We start from the raw sequence: 18,617 nt of genomic DNA on the forward strand, positions 1-18,617 counted from the left end.
TTCATTTAATAGTTGACAATTTATCGATTCATCCCCAGCTCTATTCTCCGTACCATCCTACTCTCAGCTTCTCCTCTGCCTGTTTTTTCCCCCTGTTGTGGTTTTCCTGTCTCCCTGTTGTTATTTTGGAGCTGTGTGTAGCGAGTGAATCACCATGCAGCAGCTCTGGAGCCAGCGGTCAGACCCTGGGACAGCGTCTGACCTACTTCATCAGGCTCTCAGGGAGGCGTGACACATCCGACACCACACGGCTGGACAGCCAATCCCACTACTCTGTCTGCCCGCCACATCCCTCTCCTCTGCATATCCTCGGGAGAGCAGAAACAGCAAGCCATGCAGAAACAAATGTTGAGATAAATCACTACGATCTCAGCTGCTCTGCTCTCACATGCTCTCCCCTGGTGACATTTCCATTTCACTCCCACAGCCTGGCTAACTCTTTTAAAAAAAAGAAAAAACCCTTTACACAGTGAGCATCCCCCTCCTCCATTTTACGCAAAATGAGCTGCAGCCACAATGCCTTCCCCCCCCAGTGCCCTCCCTGGCACAGCACAACACAGGCGAGGCTTTATGGGGCGGCCTATGGTGTGCAAGCAAAGGGAGCCGCTCATGCTAATGTCTCATTTGGATAATGAGGTGTATTATGGGCAGGATCTGAGCAGCCTCTCCTGTAGTGAGGACATGGGGGCTAAACAGTCACAGTCACAGCCTGCAACACCCAAACCCTTCTACATGTAGGTTTGTAGACACCGGATCAGAAAGTTCAAGGGTGAGGGGAGCTAGCAGAGAGCGCAGGGTAATGAAACGCTCCTCAACCTGCCTGACAGCATGTCTGCTTGAAGTGAGGGTGCAATGATATACAAGATATATACGCGTGTGGCCTTTGAATGTATGAATAATGCAGGCGGCGGCATGAGAAGGCGACAATGCGATGTGCTATAGGGCACAGATTGAGACAGACGCCACCATGACAGGCGAAAACAAACAAATTCCACATTGCTAAGGGAGCCTGTGCAAAGCTCATAATGTCTCTTGTCTCTGTCAGAGGAAAAGAAAAGAGACAAATGGCTGCGTGGAGCCGCTCTGCTGTTAGATGTCAGCAATATATGGTGCGATACTTGTTTTTATTCAATGACGTACTCGTCGCAATCACACTTTATCACACAGAGCGATCACATTGAGAAAACAGGCAGACCTGGCACCGCAGAGAGCAACATGTCTGTTTCTCAGCTGATAAAAAAATGATCCAGGCCATTGACACAGACTGTTATTTACAGTTCACTTGTTTCTTTTTAAAGCCACTATGAAGACTTTTGGATTGTTTTAGGGTTGGTTGGCAGCCAACCCCTGTGGACGATAGTTGCCATGAGAACCACCTTGAAATGGTTATCATCACGTCCTTCACGTGATGTATTTCACGTTGAAAGAAGCCAGTGAGGACTCAATCTTAAGCATCAATTACGGAGCGAGAGGAAAGACGTGACTGTTTTCCAGGAAGTGTCCATTTCATGGGATCCTTAAAAACCCTCCATGTCACAGCTGTTCATTTATGTTGACAAGAGAGGGAACCCGAGAGTGATTTTTAGAAAGCAATATTTTATAAAACGTACATTAATGAGGCCAATACCTGTCTAATAAACTATATATGTCTAATAAATGTCGAATTGTGGCTACAGATGTTCGATAACTATAATAGGACTACAGTAAAATGTGTGGTATGCATCCAGTTCAAGTTGCAATGTGTTTCTTTCCTGACAATTACAACATTTGATGTCATCTCAGAGTAGTCTCATCTCCTGCTCAGTCATTCAAATTTATGCTGAGAACGCTCCCTTTGCCGCTGCCAACAACTCGCTGCTGCTTTCCTGCCAACCCGGTGGCAAGCATTTGCAATCATTATATAGACATAGCTAATGTGTTTCTCGGCAATGGGCTTGTTTGCTTGCGTTGGTTATATGGAGCCAAAGAACTGTAAAGTGAGATTGGTAAATAAATGGTGAAAAAGTCAACGTAGGTAGTTTTTGGTTGTTTTTTTTAACGGCAGCCCCGTACACTACCACTGTGTCACAGTGTCTTTTATCATCATCGTAATGTAGGACTTGGAGGATAGGGAAAGTGACAAGCAGTGAACACACAGGCTGTTACACAGAGTCATGCAAACAGCATCCTGCCCTCTGCCTCTGCAACGCTCCTACTTCCGTTTTCCTGGGAGCCCATTTCTGAAATCCACTTTACCTCTTCAATAAAATTCCAAAGTATCAAGACTCACTGAAGCGTCTCCTTCGGTCATGGACACCTTTTATTTATTTACATTTCCATTGGACTGTACGTTTTATTCATCGCATTTTCACCATATGGGTACGATATTTTTCCCCTAAATCTCTTCTCTCTCTCGACTTCATTTCTCACACGGGGAGCCAACTATTGCTTGTTCAGGGGAGCGTGGACACATGTCGACGGCGGCTGGCCTGTGCTTACAGAAGGATCCATCCTCACGTTTCCTTGCTAAATTGATGAGAATGCTCTCACTCCATCCAGTTTAACCCGGGTGGTAAAGCACTGTAGCAAAGCAACCTGCACCTCAGCTCTCTAAAGCAACTCGCTGCCACAGCTCCGACAAAAGACAGGATGAAAGGTGGCGTGGCTGGGCCGTGAGTGGAATCACCCAAAGGTTCACATACTGGCCGACCCCAAGCTGATCTGATATTATCCTTCACAGCTGATCCTGCTAACGTGGCAGGAATTATACGTCATTGACGCAGTCCGGCCCCCATCTCACAAAGCGCTGTTGTGTGGGAGAGTCAAGGTTAAAAAAATATCTAATCAAGTTTCAAAGATTACTCAAGAGAGTAAACAAATTCAATCTGTAGTGAATGTTCTGCTTCGCTGAGAGAAATGTTCCCACAAGTCACACACACTTCTCCCTTCTCAGGGGTGATAATGACATAATTGTAAGGTCCTGACAAAACGGCCATTCATCACGTCTCCTTATGTGCTGGGAAGAAATTCAAGATGGCAGCATCGATTTGTTTCGAGTGTGATGGTGGGAAAGCTGATTATCTTAATGAAAGACTGATTTGGCTCTCTTAAGTTGTGGAGGATCTTTGAGGTTTAACCACATTATTCAGGCCCCTTCCTGCGGCTTTCTCGGCTGCAACATTTCACAGAGTCACTGTTTGACTGGCATTCCTATTAGACGGCTAAAAGTAAGGCTGCACAATAATCTTTAATCTAATGTTTTTTTTCTTCTTTTTTAACGCCATCAGGATATCAACTGGCACAATAAACACAATGTGAAAGACACTCAGATTTTTGTTTTAGTTGACAGAGAATATCAGCAGAAAACTGCACTTCAAAATGTAACGTCATTCTTTTTTTAGTGCTGCCAATATTTATTTTAAAATGTACTTTCATAATTAAAGGTGCAGTAGGTAAGACTTATAAAACTAACTTTCTGTCATATTTGCTGAAACTGACCCTATGTTCGAGTAGAACTGTATGAAGCAGGTCATTTAAAAAAAAATAATCCGGCTCCTCTGGCACCACCTACAGCCTGTAGTGCGATTTGCAAAAATCCACAGCTCCCTGTTCAGATGCACCAATCAGGGCCAGAGGGGGTGTCTAACTGCGTGTCAATCACTGTTGCACACGCATTCATTCTCCCTTGTGGGGGGAGGGGCTTAGGAGACCATTTTGGGCTTTAGCGGAAAGGGGGGAGGGACTGAGAAGTTGTTGATGTTAAAATTTTTTGGCTAAGTGTAAAATTTTAAACGGAAATGTTGTTCAATAAAAGAATGTTCATTTGCTTCCAATTCAAAAGCAATGTGTTGTATTTTAGCAGAATACTGAATGCAGCAGAAATGCAGAACTGAGTACACTTTAATATCTGCTTATTTATCGCAAGTACAACAACGTTGCAGCCCTAGTTAAAAGCTGCAGAGAATGAATGTTTAACAATAACTTTCATTGTGAGGCTGTGTCATTGTCTCTATTTTTGAACATGGCCTCTGATGCCCGTTAGAGATTTGTGAATGAGAGGTGTTTGCTAACAAGAAGTCCGTTCCATGAAGCTCAACTCTGTCGCCATAGATCACCCCCCCACCCCCCCGCCCCTGCCTACCTCTCTTCCCTTCCTTATTTTTTTTTCCCTCAGACTTCCTCTTTCACCTGTTTGTTTCTGAGAGCGAGGGTTGATTAAAACAGTAGAGTGGTTCATTAGATTCTGACAAGCAGACACCACATCTGCAGAACACATGTCCTTGGAGAAAGCAGCCTTGGCCCATGTGACTTACCGTAGTCGATGCCATCTCCACAGCAAACACTATCCCCAAACTAATTGAAACAAGGTGCTCCGTGGCCGCTCTATCTGCCCAGCTGACAGTTATGCAGCTCCCACTAATCCGTCCACCGAAACGGAGGAGCTTGATTAAAATACGCCTTCCTTAAGTGCTACAAACAAGTTGTCACGGAAATTTTATCTTCCTGACACTGGGAGCAGAGTTGTGTCCCTGGCAGGTGTATATTGCTGTGTCAATCTAAAAATCAACTTCAAAATTAAAACAAAAAGCACTACTGCCATATCCATGCATGAGCGAGTAGTAGTGCATTTGGATACATCTAGTTCTTGATAGTGACAGAACTATGGATGTGCCTCCGATACTGCCTAAAATGTGGTATTGGCGAGTATACGAGTCTGTGCACTGATCTGATTCCACGTCATTTATACCAGAAAAAAAATCAACTTTAAACTACTTTCAATCATATCACATTCATGCAGGCTTAGTATTGTACAACTGTTAAAAAAATTATAATATATAGGGAGAAATGGTATCATGGTATCAAATTGGAGCAATGGTATCAGATCGGTACTCGGTATCAGGCCGATACTAAAGTTCAGGTATCGGAATCATTATAGGGAAGCAAAAAATGGTATCGGAACATCTCTATGTACAATGGTGGTATGAAGTGCTTGATAGATTGTGTCATATTGCTCTGATACAGCTTAGTGCAGGCTAAAAAAGGCCAGAGTTATTGACTCTAGAAACACGGAACTCTTCGGAGTGCCTCAAAACTCCCAGAAGATTAAAATGTGCCCTTTAACAAAGGAAAACAAATAATCATTTCATGTTCAGCACTAGTCAGCTGTGGTCTCCCAAATACGCTGCAGCTATGAGCTTGGTCACCTTTCTTTTGTGCGGGGAACACTTAGCTGGCATTACTGAGGCCCAATGCTGCAGCCTTGAACAGCAGCCAGCAGTGGGCTCTCTCACCTGCCATGTCTCTGCCGCCTCTGTCTGAGGCACAAAGATGCTCTTTGAAGTTAATGAAGCATCAGCATACTTCTTTACCTCCACCACCGGGTCATTACGCACAGCCAATGTCAAGGCTACACAGAGCACTTCAAAGAATTAAAAGGAAACGCCATGCCCACCCTCAAGTTCACCTCCAACAGTCTTTAATTTAAATCTCCATAACTGAGACAAAGCCTACCGCAAGCTTTTATACATTTTAGCGCTGCAACTAACGGTAATTATCATTGTCGATTTAATCTGTTGGTTATTTTCTCGGTTAATCGATTAGTTGTTTGGTCTCTAAAATGTCAGAAAATGGTGAAAAACGTCGATCAGAGTTTCCCAAAGCCCAAGATGACGAAAAAATGACTCAATCCAATTGATCGATTATCAAAATAGCGACTGACGATTTATTTAATTCATTCATCTTTGCAGCTCTGCTACATTTACAGAAATGTCTTCTGAACAGAAAACATTTCTTCGACACACATCCTCAAAGCTTAATGATGTTCCAGGGTAGTGCAGGAGATTATGCTGACACGCCTGCTTAAGACAGGACCAGGCTAGCATTTCACAGCATCAGCAAAGAGCACAAGCATTGTATGATCCCACGGTAACGTATCCATGTTGGACCTGCATGAGACACAAGGGCAGCTCACCTCTGTTCATACATGCTGCTGCGGCTGCACTCCCGTATCCTGGAGCACCAAACCACACAGTCAACTAAAGCTGTTTGAGACTGGGCACCATGTTGGAGCTGAGGCTCTGAACTGCGCTTTAGGAGGGGAACTTGTCACTGGTACGATTGGAACTGGCAACATGATTTTGAGGCTTGTATGGGACCCTTTGGGAATGTATCCTCAACAGAAAATAGACCTCCAAGTGCCTTGTGCCATTTAATATTCAGGATATGTGTCAGCATGACGACACACAGCTAAAGGAAACGTGGCGATCAAGTTGTTAAAATGTGAACACTTTTCTTAAATGCCTAATTCTGGGTCTCTGAATGACATGTAATAACTAAGTGTATTCATTACTGCAAACAAACATAGGGATAGGAAGTAATGACTGCCTTCTGCTGGGAGCCAGCTTTAAATTCAATCATCACATTATCTTTAACATGCTGCTAAACAACCTGCAAACATGTACAGGGCTTTAAATTATTATATAGATAAAAAAGGTGCAGATTCAAATTTTGTATGCAGAAGAATTGAAACCAAATGCGCTTAAATTATGTACCCATGCATTGTTCTCCTCACTCACTCAATAGAATTATACGAACAAATGATGAGAATAAACAGAAAGTCTGGAGGGACAATAGCTATGTGGTTTGTTAATTTAAGCAATCAATGAAAAAGCAGAAATAGAAAATGACTTTGGTGCCTTTGTTTTGCCTTTCCAAAAGGATACAGTACTTTATGCAACAGTACAATCTCCTTGGAACACAATTACTCAATACAAGCTGGTGCAGGGTGATTTCCTGACAGTATTACTTCCTCACTTTCCTGCTTGATAAGTAAGGGCTGTACAAGCTCCTCTGAGATTTACATTATCACACTACTACACCAACCGCCTACTTTGGATTGGCAAGTTCTCTCAATGCAGGTAATGACATCATATCTTACAAAGCTGCTTTGTCCTAGCCTTAGCCTTACCAGACGAGAATAACACACTGAAAGAGAGGAAACAGAAAAAGATGGTATGCAATGATACTCTAAGACACAGCTGTTCACTTCACACCAGGCACAGCGCTCCCAGAGACACAACATGAGTCAACATGCAAAGCAATGCAAGTTAGAACACCCCCGCTTCCCAGAAACCAAGCAGCACAACGAGTACAGGGGGAAAAAGTCTTTCCAGTCGGACCAGAGCAAAACTGTGACAGTCTTCCAATACCACACACACAGCTGCTACCAATAGAAGAAGATTCTCACATTAGTCCTACGTATAGCAAAAGTCAGATCTGCTATATATATTGCAGCAAAGGCTTTGAGTGCAAAATATGGTCTCCTATGGATGAGAACCCAGAGGAACCACAATGCGTGTGTGCCAACGATTATGTGGAAGGCAAGAGAACTGAATCAGTTTTGTTCAGCATTTTTGTTTTCCCCAGAAGACAGAAGAGACAAAAGAAGGAACGCAGAGCTCGACTACAAAGGAGGCACGGGTTTCTCGGAGAAATGTGAGCGTGATGCGAGCAAACTAGGATCAATACAGTACCCTCACCTCAAAACCCTCATTCTCCTTGATGTTATTTTAGGCGTTGATACTAAGAACTGCTTTATATTGCTCCCACACATGCGCCTGGGTGCGTAACAGGACAGGGGGGAAGTAAGGGGGCGGCTGTTGTGATCACAAACACAGTTGTTTTTTTTCCTAATCTAACCTGCCACACAGTGCAGCAGGGAGTAGCAGAGCCCGGGCAGGTGGTAACAGCATCCACAACACACAGACAATAAGGGCTGGGTACTGAATTCAATACTTTTTAGGCACCGACCGAATTGCCTCAATAGCATCGAGTATCGAAAAATGCCTCGTCATTCAATACCAAAGTTCAATACGTAAGGATTAAACCTCATCAGCGTCAGTGAGCCATTAGGCATGCAGCATGCTTCTACCGAGATCTAATAATGTCTGTGATTGGCTGTGTAACGTTACACGTCGTAGAGGCACGCAGGAAAAACTCTACGTTATACTGAGACGTCTCACGTAGTAGGAGCTGAAAAAATAAATAAAAAACATTTGTGCCACAATGTGTAATGTTGTTATTTCTTTTTGTTAAAATAGATTTGATCAAATAGGTACTGAAAAAAGTATTTAGGAACAGGTATCGAAGTCGTGGTATTGGTGTCAGTACCGGTATCGGAAATGTTTGAATGATACCTAGGCCTACAGGCAACCTGCTCTGGTCTGTGCGTGTGCATGGATGGATATTTGTGTTGATTTGTGCGGACGGGGGTCTGACGGATCCCTGACTCCATCTTTTAGCAGGGTACTGTATTGATGCAAGCCATGCCAGAGTTACTGAAGAGACAGAGAGCGGAAAGCGAGCGCCTTTATCAACCTACCTGTGATGTTGACGTCCACAATGCCAGTGCGAGTCCCGATGCTGTTGGTGGCGTCGCAGACGTACGTGCCGGCCAGGTCATAGGTCACCGGTCCCTTGAAGAACAGGGTGTTGTTCTTGATCTCCACATTACTGGGCAGAGAACCGTTCAAGCTGAGGTGAGAGAGAGATAGAGAGAGGGAGAGAGGGAAGAATACAGACACCATGAAAAAGGCAGAATTACACCAGACCACGGCAGAAAAAAATAAATAAAATCCTTCTCCCCAGAGCAGCAAAGCAATTCAAAGCACATAAAAAATATAGTCTCTAGTGCCAAACAAACCTGGAAGTGTGTGTGTGTGTGTGTGTGTGTGTGTGTGTGTGTGTGTGTGTGAGAGGGTGAGATAAATACCAGGAATATTTGACAGCGCTATATTTCAGCCATCATCCATCAAGTCCAAACTAAATTATGAGGACAGGGAATCCCAGCAGGTCCAAGCAGGTAAGACATAGCTGATGCCTGAGGACACAGGCCTGTTTGGTATGTGGAATACAAAACAGTGGTGGGAGGAGGGTGGGACGGTGAAATGGGGGCTTCTTTCCTCAACGACGGCACAGCTCACATGGCTGGACTCGAAACTCAGGTGTGCTGTCAGGGGAGGAAGCTGATCAAGTGATAAATGCAGAATCTACCAAAATGCTGGGCTGTCAATGAGAACTGGAGCCTGTTTTATCCTGCCTGAGATGTTTGTCTTCATGGCTGGCTGTCTCCACCGCGTTAAGACTCGCTCATGTTCTTTGATCAGGTCAGCACACTTTAAAGGTCACAGATCATGAGCCCACCCACCCTCCGTTCTATCATCCGGGCTCCTTTTTTACGGAGCCTGGAGGCTGAGGAAAGGCATCAGATTTCAGGACAATTAGCTGTTTCCTGTTGCCTTCCCCTGGATCGGCTTCATCAGCTGCTCTGATTGGATTTCACTTAAGGCAAGCTACAAACGCGACTATGATGACATCAAATAGCTCTCCGGGCTGACTGTGGTGAGCTGCTGGGTGTGTGTGACATTGGTTTCTGTAAACAATGAGTATGTTTACATGCACACTAAAATCCATTTCAAAGTCATGTAAAGGCACATATTCTGAATAAAGCCTTTCTTCGAATTAAGCATTTTCCTATTAAAACATGTGGGATATGCTGGTATTATTTAGGTTTTAGAAGCATTCTTTGGGCATGTATACAGTGCATTCAGAATCTGCAGTTTGTAACAGTTTAGGGTCTCTTGCCTGTTTATGGCTTATGGTCAGCTCTGTGCGTTGCTATGGTTGCTGTACACAAACCAACCAGCCAACAGTTTGCTGGGCTGTGGTAGAGATGCATGGCCGAAAGAAAAGACCACATCTCTGGTCGGAAGGAGAAACACAGCTACTTTTTAACATTAAAAGACTTCAACGGGTTTTTTGATATGTGCACACATCATTAATCATTCATTTTCAGGAAGGTGGTTTAAGGAATGAAAGAGTGAGGCTGTGTTCACACACGGTCCGTTACCAGAGGAAAACATTGAAAGAAATCCTATTTTTGCACGGCTGCATGTAAACGGGAACATTAGTGGAATATTCACTTTCATTAGCGATGTAAACAGCTTAGTGGGAATATTGTCTTTTTCGGAAAAAGGGCAAAAGCCGGAATATTATAGGCATGTAAACGTAGTCAAAGAGCTCGCTCCTTCACTCCTGGGCTTGCTCTCTGTCGGCGAGACACTTTGAGATCTGCTGGTGTGCGAGAACATTAAAAACAATGTAACGCTCCATTTATTACAGCCGAAGAAAAACTAAATGAAATCACAGAGAGGCAACAAAATTAGGTCTCACGCTAACAATGGCCACACATCAGGCACTTGAGCTGCACTAAACAGGCTTTCAACAAGATTCTTCAGTGACGGGGAGGAACGACACAGTGACGAGCTATTTGCTAATTAATCTATCATAAAATGTCAATTATAAACAGCTGGTCCGTATGTGGTTAATGGCGTGGTAGGGAGCACATTTTTTTCAGGATAAAAAGAGTGGCGATTTTTTCTCTCTACAATAACGTGTGCATAGTTCAGAACAAAAGTAATAGAGCTATGGTGGAGTTGTTTTCATTGGCCACCTTGCAATGGAGCTGCAGACAAGCGTCACTGCAGTACCTCACAATTCAATAATCAGTTACCTTGTGAGCCTCTATCCATTGCTGAGTGCTGCAAAGCCCAATTGATTTGCTGCAGAAATTAAAGGCGGGTAAACTGCAATTCACCACAGATTCTGAGGTGACCAGAGCATTTGTGTGAGACATCTATGTGTGTGTGTGTGTGTGTGTGTGTGTGTGTGTGTGTGTGTGTGTGGAGCCTGAGGGGCAGTGAAATGAAAAGATTGCATACAGCTTGAGAACGATGCAGATTGTGCAGTGATTCTTGTGTGCATACATGTATGTGGCGTGTGTGTAGAGATGAGGGTGAGGGGACTGGAGGACACTATATCCATCAAAACACCATGTCACTATAAACTGCATGATTGTGTGGAGGGTCATTAAACTTGAATGCAGAACAGACTGTACATTAGGGGTGTCACAATTCTCCAAATCCACAATTCAACGAATTTAAGGTCACGATTCAATTTCATTTTCAATTTTAAATAATATTTTTTTCAACAGTGATGGCAATGCCACAATAAGAGCCACCAGATGGCAGAAGGGTACTTTACAATAACAGTGAGTTTACAAGGCACATTAGAATGCACCATGACTTTATCGAGATGCACATGAACACACCATGGAGTCCAGTCCGAGCCCACATGCTTTACTGTTCGTTGTTAGTTTACATCACTCACTCACAGGGAAGGCAAAATATTGCCACACCAGTGACTTCAGGGAAGCTTCAGGGAATTTTCCAGGTTGTTGTTTCTCCGTTATCTCCGACGTCGGCAGTGGCCATGGTTTGTGGAATAGTCAAGCTGCAGGCTACTGGTAAGCTAACGTCACCCTGTGTATTTAGCTGCATGGTTCCAGCCAGTAAGCTCACGTTACCCTGTGTCTTTAGCTGCTTGCTACCTGCCGGTAAGCTAACGTTACCCCGTGTCTTTAGTTGCATGCTACCAGCCGGTAATCTAACATCACGCTGTGTCTTTAGCTGCCTGCTACCAGCCGGTAAGCTACGCTGTTTTTTTCCTATTATTCCCGTAATCTTTCTTCAGGACATGTGCAAGTAGGCAGGGGTGGAGAGAGAAAAAAATACTGGGGGAATCGCCGATCCTGCTCTTGACTGATAGTCAAAATCAAAAGCTCATTTCGATTGATTTTCGATTTAAAAAAAACGAAAGTGTGACACCCCTACTATGCATGCTTCAAGGCTTTAATGTAAAATATGATTGTTATTCATAATCAGGTCTAAAAAAGAAGACGAAGAGATCAAAATATTCATTAAGAGAAGGAGTTGAGACTGCTTCCTGGACTTCAAACTAACACATAAGTATAAGCATGAAAGGACAGCATCTTTAATCAAAGAGCTATCTATTTAGATGGCCTCAAAGTGTTTAATAAACACTTTAATGTTTAATTTACAATAAACATTAATGCGTAATGTTTATTGTAAGGTTTCAGTGTCTTTGAGGAGCCACAGACAACTTTAACAATATTTACTAACTGCTCATGTTAAATAAAAGAGGCAATAAACCTGACTTAAATATAATTTAAAGGGGCATTAAGTCATCTGTGAGTTTCATCCACAGCTATGGGTAGATTGAAGCAACAGTTCCCTTAGGGTGGCCTTTAATCGACATGTATAATAGAATCACATTTTCACTACGGCAATAAGTAAGCTAGCTAATTAGAGTGGAATTTGACGTCACACTGCAAAATGCGGTGATAACAATAATACTGCTTTCTTATTTATAGAATCCCATATCTTTGAGTGACTGTCAATGCATTGTGGAGGGAGAGGATGCGTGTGCTGGAATATTGCTTTTCAGGGAAACTAGAAAACTAGAGTATGCACTAAAAACATACTCAACAAATGTGTAAGGCGAGTGAAGAATGCCCTACAAGCAAACATTTAAAAAACAAACAAAGTTCAAACAGGGTGTCCTTTCTTTAGTCGAGTCTCTGCTATTTCAGTGCAGCTCCCCATTAACCCATTTAGAGAAATAGCTCTGGCATTGTGCTCTTAGAAAAAAAAAAAATCAAAGATGCTTGGATTCTTTCTTCAAGGACTGTGTTTGTGCCAAGGCATCTGCACACTCCACACAATGCAGGGGAGCAGAGAAAACGTGAGAAAAATGAATGCAGATAGTAGAAAAGTGAAGATTATTTCAATTATAGCTTCTACAGTGAGCCAAATAACTTAGAAAACAATCAAAACAATACAATCCTATGATCTCATGGGATTAGATAAATACTAGATACAATAGATTGTCTATGTAATTAATATTGATCTGTATCAGAGACATTACTATTTATTGGATTTGGCTACACCTCTCGTGTGTGTGTGTGTGTGTGTGTGTGTGTGTGTGTGTGTGTGTGTGTGTGTGGGCGCACGTGTGTGTGTGTGTGTTTGTGTGTGGTTTGAGAAGTGTGTGTGTGTGGGGGCGGGGGTGTCTGGGGGTCCTCCGCCAGAAAAATGTTTTCGATTTAAATCCCATTTCCTGCATTTCTAAATACATATTTATAGGGTCGAAGGTGATACAAAATTCAGGAAATAATTAAGTTGATCATAAGGATAAATTATACCAGAAAGAATAGTACTAAACTATGTATAAGAAAAAAAGGTCTTGCTTTCTTTATTGCTTAAAGTAGGAGCGATCGCCAAGACTTATAAATAAAATACTATCAATGTGTGTGTGTGTGTGTGTGTGTGTGTGTTTGTGGTGACAAGTGTGACGCAATCCTGCCGGCCTGTTCCGGATCCTTCCGTCACAGCCTTGTGCCGACCTCCACACAAGAGCCCAGGGGAACCTTCACAACACATTTGGCATCTCATTTTCAGTGCAGCAATGGCCGTCCCCTCCTATCTGTCAGCCCAGTGCCCTCGTCTTTCTAGATCACATCTCTTCACCCTCCTCTTTTCTCCTTCCTCTTTTCTCCCTATCTCCCTAAATCTCCCGTTGCCTTTGATGAAAAAAACAAACTAAAAAAAAAAAACAAGCAGGTCAAATCTTCTCTATCTTGTCGTCTTCGTTGGCTGCTGCTGCTGTGTGTATATCAGCGTCTCTGCCCTGAGAGCTAAATCTATGCATAAGAAAAAAGGGTAAAAAACTCCCCATGCCTCATTAAAATCCAACAGTGGTCCGTAGAGTAGATACAATAAGGGCACAATGGTCTATTAATCCACATCCACTCGTGTCAAGTGACATATTTCTCAGCCCAGTCTCTGCCGAGTAATTATACGACAAATTGCTACATTTATCTCGCAATTTGACCATATAACGCTGTCATTTCAAACTGCGATATGCTCACAAACATTGCTTTATATTCAGAGTGGCACTGCCTTTCCTGTGTTTTGTTTTATTGTTATTTTGAATCTGACATCAGAACCCAGTAAAGAGTTTGATCAGTGCAAATTACAGCAAATAACTATGCATTTGAGTTGCACTCCGTCCATGTCTCTGTGTATATTTGACCTACATCATTTCCTCACGACCGACTTTCATGCAATTACTCAAAGCAGATCAAACCCGGGGGTTATTTGGCGAGCCCCCGAGGCCTTGAAAACATGTTTGTATCTCTTTCTTGCTCATGTATTTGCAGTGATAGTCTCAGAGGCAAAAACACTGATGTCAGCCCTGCATTATGCTGGCCTAATCCATGGCTCCCATACTGCAGCCCTCTCCTCCGTGTGTGTCAGAGACAAACCGCTGCCTTCTGCGCCCTCCAGAGAACACAACAGCACCAACAGTGACGCTGTCTTACCCCTCTATCTGCATGCTGGTCCTCCTGACTTCAAAGCAAAAGCCAAAAAGCAAGGCAAAGCGTGTTCTGTTTGCATTTATCTCCCAGTATCTGAGACCATCAGGCAGATAGGGGTGTGTGTGTTGCAACCATAATGGGACCATTGTGCTCTGCCTCGGGCCCAAGTCTTATCTTCATTACACGTTTTATAAACAAACAAATACACACAGACACATTTCTGGACAGGATGAAGGTAGCTGGTGTGTTTTTAATTTTGAAGATTACTTTCTTGTACATATATATGTATGTCTTGAAACAAATGTTGGAAAAGAGCAGGCTATTTGACTGGGCAATTCCATGAAATTGCCTGCCTGTGCTTGAGTAAGCCCTGTACAAAAATACTTGTTTTCACTCAGAAACCCAAGGTGAGAGAAAGAACACGTAGCAATGCGGCCTTAAGGGGTTTTGTTAGGGTTTAGTCAAACTCACAGTTTCCACTGGTAGATGGTGACAGGGGGGTTAGCATCAGCCCTGCAGGTCAGCTGAACATTCTGACGGTTCAGGAACCAGTTTCCATCAAAGTCCTCGATCTTAACCTCGGGTTCGTCTGCAAGGAAGGCACACTGAAGTCAGTTTGTTGCCCAAAAACACTGGTGTATTCCTGAAGAAACTTAACTATTGCAAAACAATTATGAACAATTTCTCCAGACTTTTAACACTTTTAGCTTTATCAATTGTTACATTGCTGTAGTTAGGGGGAAATAAATACATGAGTATGAATAGTATGATCCAATAGTGCAAGACGCATTCCATCAAGATGCACCACAGAGCGCCACTGGAAGCCTGTGGCCAATCAAACTCTTTAACTCCTCCCTCAAGAGTGTCAGTGACTGGGAGGCCCTGGGATAGTTTATCATTATTTATTCATTATTCATATCTTCAACTGTGCGATATTGTGAGCAATACTTTATGTTAATGCTGCAAGAAAAATTAAACTGTGCAATACTCCGGTTTATTTACATTAATGCATTTATTTATACCGCAAACAGATCCAATTTCTCCGCACTATTATTATGTAGATTATTGTTTACATCGTTGTATATATTACAGTATTTGACAGATTTTATATCTCTATTTTTACATGTATATTGATGCTATGCATTTTAGTATGTCTATTTTATTTCTTATTTCTAATATCTTATAATGTCTCTATATATTTCTACTCAAGAATGGAGTACATGTAACAAACCAAATTTCCCCTCTAGGATCAATTAAGTATTTTGATTGATTGATTGATTGATTGATAATACACATACCTGTAAGATAGGTTTGTAGGAGAATTAAATCAAAAAGCAGTGAACTCTAACTCTAACATACTTTCAGCGCAAGATTGATTAAAGAGGCTATGTTGCAGTATTGTTTTTCTTAAAGATAATTTAGTCAATTATTATTAAACCAAAAGTGAAAATCGAGAATTCTTTTGTAAATTGTAAAAATGTTCTTGGTGGGAGTCTGGTGCATACTCAGCAGCTATTTTGCTTTCTTTCTCTTGACTTTGTACAGCTGGAAAGGTTTCTGAGCTGTTTGTAAGAAGACCTTGTTTACTGTAAACTATGGTGATCGGTTCATGCTGGCGGCAGGAAACGAAAACATGATGCATGAGATCAGGAAATCCAGGTGAGAATACGTTCCAACCAAAAAGAAAAGACAAGTGATTTTTAGTTCAAATCTGTATAAAAAGCAGATTCTTACACTGCACGTTGAGCACCACGCTGTCTGAGATCCTTTCGCCTCGGTACGTCACGATACACGTCAGCTTCTGTTTGTGGGTCTCACGGCTCGGCACCACCACGTAATTGCTCCGTACCGTCACCGTCCCGTTTTGGTTGCGAGTCTCCTGGAACGTGGCTTCGCCCTTCAACCTGGTGTCCCACTTGATCACACTCGGCGGCTTCCCGTTGGCTGACACACAAGTGGCGACAGTCATCTTGCGTTTGCTGGCCCTGGCCACAATTGTGGGCGTTGTCAGAGTCATGCGTGTCATAGGCCGAGCTGTGCAGAAGACAGGATAAAGCAAACAAATTACATACAATGTAATTAAAGCTCGTTAAACAAAGATCTTGTGTTTTGTGTCTAATTGTGTCTACTTCACCTACAATCAGCTTTTCAAACTAAATTAAACTAAGGGGATGAGAGAACAAACATTGTTTTGGAACTCAAATCAGGCAAAGTTTTCCGTTCCTTGCTCAAAGCCAAAGCAGTTGTCAAGGCTCATGCAGACGTAGAACCCAATTTGCCTACCCAAATGCACAGTCATCCAATTTGAATCCTTTGCGAGTTGCCAATTAGCAATCTACTTTAAGAACATCTAAAGGCAGGCTCGAGCCTGAGCACTACTAAAAGAGATGAAGAGGCCTCTTTGAATGCTGCCGCTTGGTTATCTGCACACAGGTTCCTAACGTTCACTGAGCCGCAGAAAGCCTAAAAAGACCTGGGAGGCTCTGTGACACAAAACGGGGACTAGGGGCTGAGAAGATGCTCTGGCAACAGGGACTACTTAAGCCAAGTGCTTTTTTCTTTTACTGGGACTTAATGGAAAAACACACCAACACTTAATTTCTAATTAGATCTCTAATCAGAGTCCGCGCACAACCTTTTGAAACGCTGCCGCTTGCCAAGATAAACTACTTCTTAGGCGCTCATTATTTCATCCCGCACAAAATGAGATTATTCAAGCCAAATTACACACTCTGAAGTGGCCTTATTGATTCCTGTCCCACCTGCCATTTTTATTGACTGCTCTCTGCAGCGGCTTCCTATTTTATAAAAACCACATCTGGGACTGGTGTTAAACGACACGTCACCCCAATCATCGCATCGTGAAAATGTCAAAAATGATTTTCACTTCAACTTTGAACGTGTACGCATAACAAGGTCCTAAATGGAATGAGGGAGACTCAACAATGATGCAATGGTTGGCGGTGCTGTTCACCAATCACAGACGGGTTTTTTTCACTGTAAACAGCGTGATTTTGCAGGAGCTTTAGGAAACAGAGAAACAGCATCTGCTTTTTAAACATTCCAAAGAAACTCAAACTACTTTACAACAAAGCCTGTGGCAATGTAACATTGAAGAGCTGTAAAGTGTGTTCCCTTAGCCTTTAACTAAAAAAGGAAGATGTCGGTTTGACCCAGTGTTCTCTGATTCAAAACAATTGTCTTTTGTCCGCCTAAAGTCGAAGAGAAACAAAATCGGGGTGAAAGATTTACAACCTTCTGACTTCTCTTCAGGCCAGCAATAACATGTTAAAGAAAAGAACTCCTTGGGCCCTATTTTAACGATCTAAGTGCACGTCGCAAAGCGCCTGGCGCAGGTGCGTTTAGGGCGTGTACAAATCCACTTTTGCTAGTTTAACGGCAGATAATCGGGTCCATGCGCCAGGCGCATGGTTCAAAAGGGTTGTACTTAGTGTCTTCATTAATTCATAGGTGTGTTTTGGGCATAACATGCAATAAACCACTCAGAGTGTCATCTCCCATTCCCTTTAAAAGCCAGGCGCGTTTGTACCTTGGTGCAAAGCTATTATGATGGCGGATTTGCACCGTAATGTTTTTATTTCTAATCTTTTGCATGTTTGTGTGCTGCTGCACGTCCCTGTGTGTGTAACAAGCATAGTGTGCGCGCGCTGTGCACGAGCCTAGGCGTATTTTACTAATTTGCTGTTAAAATAACAATGAAATGCTGCGTTATTGACTTCAGACCAGGTTTTTGTTGGTCAATGGTGCGATCACTTTCCACTTCCTCAAGATAACAATACGCCAAGAATGCACCTGAACACACCACCCTGTAAGACCAGCACGCCCATGGGCGCACAGATGGGCGCAGGTACATTTGCTATTTAAACGACGCGGGCGCTGGATGGGAAATTGCGTCGGTTTTAAATTAGCAAAGACACTTGCTTCGGGATTTGCGCTGTGCTGCGCCGGGAGCAAGACAGGGCCCCTGATGCTCAAAACACATTGATATATACACCGCGACCATTACACAATCTGTTCTGTATGATCCATGTCTGTTCTACAACATGTGGAAGCTTGAAAGGGAACAATATTGGCTGACCAAGGCACATGCAAACCTGGGTATTAAAGTAATTGGGTTGTGCCATTGAATGTGGATCGATTTTCAGATTTTACTTTCAATGTGCAGTCAAAACCCTGCATCTCCAAATCTGGTGATTTAGAATTTTTCAAACATAGGGAAGGATTAATTATTCACTTACAGATTGAGACAATTATTTTATGTCTTCAGCTAAACTGAACTCAGATTAGATTTCTAAGATTTATATCCGTACAGGGAGCCTTT

General features: G+C 42.8%; 1 protein-coding gene across 3 annotated transcripts in view; it reads right to left on the bottom strand.

Annotated features, from left to right (window-relative positions):
- The window catches only part of nectin1b (nectin cell adhesion molecule 1b), a 184,935-nt gene that overhangs the window by 107,343 nt on the left and 58,975 nt on the right, over nucleotides 1-18,617 (bottom strand). For all 3 annotated transcript variants that reach the window (XM_031287070.2, XM_031287069.2, XM_031287071.2), the window contains exons 3-5: nucleotides 16,010-16,309; nucleotides 14,747-14,864; nucleotides 8,360-8,511 (exon numbers count right to left, since the gene is read on the bottom strand). In XM_031287070.2, the coding sequence (XP_031142930.1) occupies nucleotides 8,360-8,511; nucleotides 14,747-14,864; nucleotides 16,010-16,309 (570 nt within the window). The remainder of the gene's footprint in view (nucleotides 1-8,359; nucleotides 8,512-14,746; nucleotides 14,865-16,009; nucleotides 16,310-18,617) is intronic.

This window comes from Sander lucioperca, chromosome 5 (genome assembly GCF_008315115.2).
Source record: "Sander lucioperca isolate FBNREF2018 chromosome 5, SLUC_FBN_1.2, whole genome shotgun sequence".
In the NCBI taxonomy this organism is placed as follows: domain Eukaryota; kingdom Metazoa; phylum Chordata; class Actinopteri; order Perciformes; family Percidae; genus Sander; species Sander lucioperca.